Below are 9,180 nucleotides of genomic sequence, written 5' to 3'. Positions count from 1 at the left end.
CATGCCTACCACTTTGAAGATGCAAAATATTTTTTCTTGTGAAACAAACAAGAAATAACACAGAAAACAGAAAACTTGAGCGTGCATAACTATTCACCCCCCAAAGTCAAGTCTCTTGGGGTATGCCTCTATAAGCTTGGCACATCTAGCCACTGGGATTTTTGCCCATTCTTCAAGTTGGATGGGTTCCACTAGTGTACAGCGATCTTTAAGCCATACCACAGATTCTCAATTGGATTGAAGTCTGGGCTTTGACTAGGCCATTTCAAGATATTTAAATGTTTCCCTTAAACCACTCGAGTGTTGCTTTAGCAGTATGCTTAGGGTCATTGTCCTGCTGGAAGGTGAACCTCCGTCCCAGTCTCAAATCTCTGGAAGACTGAAACAGGTTTCCCTCCAGAATTTCCCTGTATTTAGCGCCATCCATCATTCCTTCAATTCTGACCAGTTTCCCAGTCCCTGCTGATGAAAAACATCCCCACAGCAGGATGCTGCCACCACCATGCTTGGTGATTCTTTAAGCAATGACTTTTTCTGGCCACTCTTCCGTAAAGCCCAGCTCTGTGGAGTGCACGGCTTAAAGTGGTCCTCTGGACAGATACTCCAATCTCCGCTGTGGAGCTTTGCAGCTCCTTCAGGGTTATCTTTGGTCTCTTTGTTGCCTCTCTAATTAATGCCCTCTTTGCCTGGTCCGTGAGTTTTGGTGGGCGGCCCTCTCTCGACAGGTTTGTTGTGGTGCCATATTCTTTCCATTTTTTAATAATGGATTTAATGGTGCTCCGTGGGATGTTCAAAGTTTCTAATATTTTTTTAAATTATAAAACCCTGATCTGTACTTCTCCACAACTTTGTTCCTGACCTATTTGGAGATCTCCTTGGTCTTCATGGTGCTGCTTGCTTGGTGGAGCCCCTTGCTTAGTGGTGTTGCAGACGCTGGGACCTTTCAGAACATGTATATACACTGAGATCATGTGACACTTAGATTGCACACAGGTGGATTTAATTGAACTAATTCTGTGACTTCTGAAGGTAATTGGTTGCAGATCTTATTTAGGGGGTGACATATGTACACATCAGTTTTCCTTTTTTTTATTGTTTGGAAGTTTTTTTCATTTCACTTCACCAATTTGGACTATTTTGTGTGTGTCCATTAAATGAAATCCAAATAAAAATCAATTTAAAATGACAGGTTATAATGCAACAAAATAGGAAAAAACACCAAGGGGGATGGATACTTTTGCAAAGCACTGTAGCTGTGTATCCTATCTACAGTACTCCACTGTAGAGCTACATTATGCTCCTTCTCTTGTCATGTCCTACCTCACTCCACATCTATCTCTGGTGCCTGATATCATTCTCTATTTAACAAGAGACTGAATGTCTCTGTCCTTGTGGTGTGTGTGTGTGTGTGTGTGTGTGTGTGTGTGTGTGTGTGTGTGTGTGTGTGTGTGTGTGTGTGTGTGTGTGTGTGTGTGGTGTGTGTGTGTGTGTGTTGTGTGCGTGTGTGTCGGACGTTATGAGTCCTTGTGTAGACACACAAAGCTATTCTTTTATTTTTCTCTTAGCTGGACTCTTACATACAAGGTTCTATTCATGGAAAAAAAAACTACTTCAGATGCTGTCTATTTCACAGTCCATTTTCAGATTATATACTAACTCCCATAGAATTGTGTGCATGTGTACATGTGGGCAAATGCATTTGTGTGTGTGTGTGTGTGTGTGTGTGTGTGTGTGTGTACCTGTGCTGGGTCGACATCATTGAGCATCACTATGGAGGTACAGTGGTAGTCCAACACCAGCCTCCAGAAATCCTTCACTGTGTTGGGCAGAGGATGCTGGGTAACGATGAATGCTGACGGCTGTTTATAACTCTACATGAGGCAGGGGGAGAGAGGGAGGTAGGGAGGGAGAGGGAGGGAGAGGGAGGGAGAGAGGGAGGAAGAGGGAGGGAGAGAGGGAGGAAGAGGGAGGGAGAGAGGGAGGAAGAGGGAGAGAGGAAGAGGGAGAGAGGGGAGGGAGGAAGAGGGAGAAAGGGAGAGAGGGAGGGAGGGAGGGAGGGAGGGAAGGAGAGGGAGGGACGGACGGAGGGAGGTAGAGAGGAAGAGGGAGAGAGGGAGGGAGGAAGAGGGAGAGAGTGAGAGAAAAAGGTAGGGGGAGGGGGAGGGAGAGGGAGAGATTGAGAGAAAGATGTAGGGGGAGGGAGAGGGAGAGAGTGAGAGAAAAAGGTAGGGGGAGGGGGAGGGAGAGGGAGAGAGTGAGAGAAAGATGTAGGGGGAGGGGGAGGGAGATAGAGATTTTAATTAAACTCCTAACAACTATTTTCATTGACTACAGGTTTTTCTCCATTTCTAGATATTGAGAGGATAGCCTGGACCCAGATCTGATTTTATGTTGTCTTGATAATTCCTATGGTCATGGCAACACAGCACAAACAGATCTGGGAACAGACTACTGAGACTTCAGTCCTTACGTACATGAGTGCAGCGTTGAACGTGTGTGTTTGCAGTGTGTGTGTGTGTGTGTGTGTGTGTGTCTGTTAGCGTGTGTGTTAGTGTGTGTGTGTGTGTGTTTGCAATGTGTGTGTGTTAGTGTGTGTCTGTGTGTGTGTGTTAGTGTGTGTGTGTTTGCAATGTGTGTGTGTTAGTGTGTGTGCGTGTGTGTTAGTGTGTGTATGTGTATGCAATGTGTGTGTGTGTATGTTTATGCAGTGTGTATGTATGCAGTGTGTGTGTGTGTATGCAGTGTGTGTGTTTATGCAGTGTGTGCGTGTGTGTGTGTGTGTGTGTGTGTGTGTGAGTGTGTGTGTGTGTGAGTGTATGCAGTGTGTGTATGCAGTGTGTGTGTGTATGCAGTGTGTGTGTGTGTGTGTGTGTGTATGCAGTGTGTGTGTGTGTGTGTGTGTGTGTGTGTGTGTGTGTGTGTGTGTGTGTGTGTGTGACATACGTCCATAAGAGCAGCGTTGATGTAGTTGGAGCTCTCTCCGTCGATGGTGATGAGGAAGGGCAGACAGCGGTCAGGAGGAAGGACGTCCATACAGCGGTTCTTCTCATGGTTCCTGGGGAGCAGGGCGATACTACAGTCCTCCACACGCAGCGTAGGAGTCACCATGTTCAGAGTCTGGAGAGAGACAGTAGAGGTTACATTGGGTTACAGTGGGTTACAGGGCAATAGAGTGGGTTACATGGAAATATAGTGGGTTACAGTGGGTTACAGGGCAATACATTGGGTTACAGTGGGTTACAGGGGGGTTACATGGCAATATTGTGGGTTACAGTGGGTTACAGTGGGTTATAGGGCAATGCATTGGGTTACAGTGGGTTACAGGGGGTTACATGGCAATATAGTGGGTTACAGTGGGTTACAGTGGGTTATAGGGCAATACAGTGGGTTACAGGGGTTACAGGGTGATACAGTGGGTTACAAGGGGTTACAGGGCGACACAGTGGGTTACAGTAGGTACAGTGGGTTACAGTGGGTTACAGTGGGTTACAGGGCGATACAGTGGGTTACAGGGCGATACAGTGGGTTACAGTGGGTTACAGTGGGTTACAGGGCGATACAGTGGGTTACAGTGGGTTACATGGCGATACAGTGGGTTACAGTGGGTTACAGTAGGTTACAGGGCGATACAGTGGGTTACAGTGGGTTACAGTAGGTTACAGTGGGCTACAGTGGGTTACAGGGCGATACAGTGGGTTACAGTAGGGTACAGTGGGCTACAGTGGGTTACAGGGCGATACAGTGGGTTACAGTAGGTTACAGGGCGATACAGTGGGTTACAGTGGGTTACAGGGCGATACAGTGGGTTACAGTGGGTTACAGGTTGATACAGTGGGTTACAGGGGAATACAGTTGGTTACAGTGGGTTACAGCAGGTACAGTGGGTTACAGGGCGATACAGTGGGATACAAGGGTTTAATGGGGCTACAGTGGGTTACAGTGGGCTACAGTGGGTTGCAGGGCGATACAGGGGGTTACAGTGGGTTACAGTGGGTTACAGGGCAATACAGTGGGCTACAGGGAACACCAGTGGGTTACAGTAGGTTACAGTGAGTTACAGGGCGATACAGTGGGTTACAGTGGGTTACAGTAGGTTACAGGGCGATACAGTGGGTTACAGTGGGTTACAGTGGGTTACAGTAGGTTACAGTGGGCTACAGTAGGTTACAGGGCGATACAGTGGGTTACAGTAGGTTACAGTGGGCTACAGTGGGTTACAGGGCGATACAGTGGGTTACAGTAGGTTACAGGGCGATACAGTGGGTTACAGTGGGTTACAGGGCGATACAGTGGGTTACAGGGCGATACAGTGGGTTACAGTGGGTTACAGGTTGATACAGTGGGTTACAGGGGAATACAGTTGGTTACAGTGGGTTACAGCAGGTACAGTGGGTTACAGGGCGATACAAGGGTTTAATGGGGGCTACAGTGGGTTACAGCGGGCTACAGTGGGTTGCAGGGCGATACAGGGGGTTAAAGTGGGTTATAGTGTGTTACAGGGCAATACAGTGGGCTACAGGGAACAACAGTGGGTTACAGTGTGTTACAGAGCAATACAGTGGGTTACAGTAGGTTACAGTGAGTTACAGTGGGTTACAGGGAACAACAGTGGGTTACAGTGTGTTACAGGGCAATACAGTGGGTTACAGTATGTTACAGGGCAATACAGTGGGTTACAGTATGTTACAGGGCAATACAGTGGGTTACAGTATGTTACAGTGGGTTACAGGGAACAACAGTGGGTTACAGTGTGTTACAGGGAAATACAGTGGGTTACAGTATGTTACAGTGGGTTACAGTGGGTTACAGGGCAATACAGTGGGTTACAGTAGGCACTGTGGGTTACAAGGCGATACAGTAGGTTACAGTGGGTTACAGTAGGTTACAGTGGGTTACAGTGGGTTACAGTGTGATACAGTGGGTCACAGGGTGATACAGTGGGTTACAGTGGGTTACAGTAGGTTACAGTGGATTAAAAGGCAATGCAGTGGATTACAGTGGGTTACAGTAGGATACAGTGGGTTACAGTAGGATACAGTGGGTTACAGGGGGTTACAGTGGGTTACAGTAGGTTACAGTGGGTTACAGTGGGTTACAGTGGGTTACAGGGCAATACAGTGGGTTACAGTGGGTTACATGGTGATACAGTGGGTTACAGTGGGTTACAGTGGGTTACAGTGGGTTACAGGGCAACACAGTGGGTTACAGTAGGTACAGTGGGTTACAGTAGGTTACAGTGGGTTACAGGGCGTTACAGTGGGTTACAGGGCGTTACAGTGGGTTACAGTGGGTTACAGGGCGATACAGTGGGTTACAGTGGGTTACAGTTGGTACAGTGGGTTACAGTAGGTACAGTGGGTTACAGTGGGTTACAGGGCAATACAGTGGGTTACAGTAGGTTACAGTGGGTTACAGGGCGTTACAGTGGGTTACAGTGGGTTACAGGGCGATACAGTGGGTTACAGTGGGTTACAGTTGGTACAGTGGGTTACAGTAGGTACAGTGGGTTACAGTGGGTTACAGGGCAATACAGTGGGTTACAGTAGGTTACAGTGGGTTACAGTGGGTTACAGGGCGATACAGTGGGTTACAGTAGGTACAGTGGGTTACAGTGGGTTACAGGGAACAACAGTGGGTTACAGTGTGTTACAGGAAAATACAGTGGGTTACAGTATGTTACAGTGGGTTACTGGGAACAACAGTGGGTTACAGTGTGTTACAGGGCAATACAGTGGGTTACAGTATGTTACAGTGGGTTACAGTATGTTACAGTGGGTTACAGTTGGTACAGTGGGTTACAGTAGGCACTGTGGGTTACAAGGCGATACAGTAGGTTACAGTGGGTTACAGTAGGTTACAGTGGGTTACAGGGTGATACAGTGGGTCACAGGGTGATACAGTGGGTTACAGTAGGTTACAGTGGATTAAAAGGCAATGCAGTGGATTACAGTGGGTTACAGGTTGATACAGCGGGTTACAGGGTGATACAGTGGGTTACAGTGGGTTAAGTGGTGATACAGTGGGTTACAGTGGGTTACAGGGCAACACAGTGGGTTACAGTAGGTACAGTGGGTTACAGTGGGTTACAGTGGGTCACAGGGCATTACAGTGGGTTACAGTGGGTTACAGTGGGTTACAGTGGGTTACAGGGCGATACAGTGGGTTACAGTGGGTTACAGTGGGTTACAGTGGGTACAGTGGGTTACAGTAGGTACAGTGGGTTACAGTGGGTTACAGGGCAATACAGTGGGTTACAGTGGGTTACAGTGGGTTACAGTAGGTTACAGTGGGTTACAGGGCGATGCAGTGTGTTACAGGGCGATACAGTAGGTACAGTGGGTTACAGGGCGATACAGTGGGTTACAGGGCGTTACAGTGGGTTACAGTGGGTTACAGGGTATTACAATGGGTTACAGTGGGTTACAGAGGGTTACAGTGGGTTACAGGGCGTTACAGTGGGTTACAGTGGGTTACAGTGGGCTATAGGGCGTTACAGGATATTACAGTGGGTTACAGTGGGTTACAGGGCGTTACAGGGAAATACAGTGTGTGACAGAGCGTTATAGTGGGTTACAGTGGGTTACAGGGAAATACAGTGTGTGACAGGGCATTACAGTGGGTTACAGGGCATTACAGTGGGTTACAGGGCATTACAGTGGGTTACAGGGCGATACAGTGGGTTACAGTGGGTTACAGTGGGACATTCTACAGTCCTCCACATGAAACGTAGGAGTCACCATGTTTAGAGTCTGGAGAGAGAGACAGAGATACTAGGGGTTAGAGGGTCACATGGTCTTAAAAGGATGGCCCAATAGCCACCAAACTGTTTCTATAAGGGATGGTTCAACAGTCCTCTGTGTTTGTTGGGAAAGAGCCACTGATTGGAAAGCCCTTACCTTCATTATCAGTACTTGTTTCCTTATTGCAGATGTGGTTTGCTTCTGTAAAATGTGTCTGTCTACTCCTCACCCTGAATGAGGAAGGACCCCTATGGACAAGAATCTCACCCTGAACTCCTCTTTAATCTGAGAGGAGTTGGTCTGGGGGTCCAATCGGTTCATGTCATAGTAGACCGAGCGAAGCTGATTGGCTGGGATGGTGGTGTCACCACAAAGACACGCCTCCAAGATGGCGTCGTGGATAAAGACATACTGCTCCTGGGAAAATAAAGATCAAGATTTTATTTAGTAAGAAGAAATAGAAATAGTTGATGAGTATTATGTGGTGACTACAGACAAGAACCGAAACTAGGCTAAATCAGTAACAAAATAATACGCACGCACGCACACACGCACACACACACACACACACACACACACACACACACACACACACACACACACACACACACACACACCACACACACACACACACACACACACACACACACACACACACACACACACACACACACACACACACACACACACACACACACACACAGGTATTGAAGGGGGTGTCAAATACAGTTCAGCGGTCCTCATCTGGTTCATCTTCCCTGACTGACTGGTTTTACTACAGTATGATGTTGTGTCTGGTTCAACACCAAGGCCTCATCATCCCCCCGACTGGTTGTTGCTGCGTTTCATCTATGACATCAACATTTACCAGCATTATATCCTATCGAATATTAGTATATTTTGTCACATGAGCCGAATACAACGGGTGTAGACTTTTCAGTGAAATGCTCGCATTACGAGCAACTTTCCCTCCCAAAAAAATTAGGGACAAATTTCAGGTTTGCTGAGAACAAACTTGAACATTCTGTGTAACATCAAACGCGTTTACTGTGAACACTGAGACTGTACCCGCTTTAACTTACATTTGTTAAACTGAATTTTCTTCCCAATTCCGTGGTATCCAATTGGTAGTTACAGTCTTGTCTCATCGCTGCAACTCCCCTATGGTACTCGGGAGAGGCGAAGGTCGAGAGCAGTGCGTCCTCCGAAACACAACCCAACCAAGCCGCGCTGCTTCTTGACAAAATGCCCACTTAAGCCAGCCTGAACCAACGTGTCGGAGGAAACGCCATGCACCAGCTACGCACGCAGCTTAGAGAGAACATGACTTACGAGCCTTTAACTAACGATGAAGAGTCAATTAAATTATAATACAAAAGAAAATAGTAACACAATGAATAAAATACACAAGTGTGGAGCTATATACAGGAAGTACCAGTACCAGATCAATGTGGAGCTATATACAGGAAGTACCAGATCAATGTGGAGCTATATACAGGAAGTACCAGATCAATGTAGAGCTATATACAGGAAGTACCAGATCAATGTGGAGCTATATACAGGAAGTACCAGATCAATGTGGAGCTATATACAGGAAGTACCAGATCAATGTGGAGCTATATACAGGGAGTACCAGATAAATGTGGAGCTATATACAGGAAGTACCAGATCAATGTGGAGCTATATACAGGAAGTACCAGATCAATGAGGAGCTATATACAGGAAGTACCAGATCAATGTGGAGCTATATACAGGAAGTACCAGTACCAGATCAATGTGGAGCTATATACAGGAAGTACCAGATCAACGTAGAGCTATATACAGGAAGTACCAGATCAATGTGGAGCTATATACAGGAAGTACCAGATCAATGTGGAGCTATATACAGGAAGTACCAGATCAATGTGGAGCTATATACAGGAAGTACCAGATCAATGTGGAGCTATATACAGGAAGTACCAGGTCAATGTGGAGCTATATACAGGAAGTACCAGATCAATGTGGAGCTATATACAGGAAGTACCAGATCAATGTGGAGCTATATACAGGAAGTACCAGATCAATGTGGAGCTATATACAGGAAGTACCAGATCAATGTGGAGCTATATACAGGAAGTACCAGATCAATGTGGAGCTATATACAGGAAGTACCAGATCAATGTGGAGCTATATACAGGGAGTACCAGATCAATGTGGAGCTATATACAGGAAGTACCAGATCAATGTGGAGCTATATACAGGAAGTACCAGATCAATGTGGAGCTATATACAGGAAGTACCAGATCAATGTGGAGCTATATACAGGAAGTACCAGATCAATGTGGAGCTATATACAGGAAGTACCAGATCAATGTGGAGCTATATACAGGAAGTACCAGATCAATGTGGAGCTATATACAGGAAGTACCAGATCAATGTGGAGCTATATACAGGAAGTACC

At 46.5% G+C, this 9,180-nt stretch overlaps 1 protein-coding gene across 1 annotated transcript in view; it reads right to left on the bottom strand.

Annotated features, from left to right (window-relative positions):
* Positions 1-7,614, bottom strand: part of LOC115169220 (receptor-type tyrosine-protein phosphatase mu-like) — a 27,863-nt gene extending 20,249 nt beyond the window's left edge. Inside the window, exons 1-4 of the mRNA XM_029724696.1 lie at positions 7,609-7,614; positions 7,008-7,157; positions 2,944-3,117; positions 1,740-1,871 (exon numbers count right to left, since the gene is read on the bottom strand). Of these exons, the coding sequence (XP_029580556.1) occupies positions 1,740-1,871; positions 2,944-3,117; positions 7,008-7,157; positions 7,609-7,614 (462 nt within the window). The remainder of the gene's footprint in view (positions 1-1,739; positions 1,872-2,943; positions 3,118-7,007; positions 7,158-7,608) is intronic.
* Positions 7,615-9,180: the final 1,566 nt, after the last annotated feature.

This window comes from Salmo trutta, chromosome 31, assembly GCF_901001165.1.
Source record: "Salmo trutta chromosome 31, fSalTru1.1, whole genome shotgun sequence".
Taxonomy (NCBI): Eukaryota; Metazoa; Chordata; class Actinopteri; order Salmoniformes; family Salmonidae; genus Salmo; species Salmo trutta.
The sequence above is the reverse complement of the archived record's forward strand: the minus strand, read 5'-3'. Positions and strand labels throughout refer to the sequence as shown.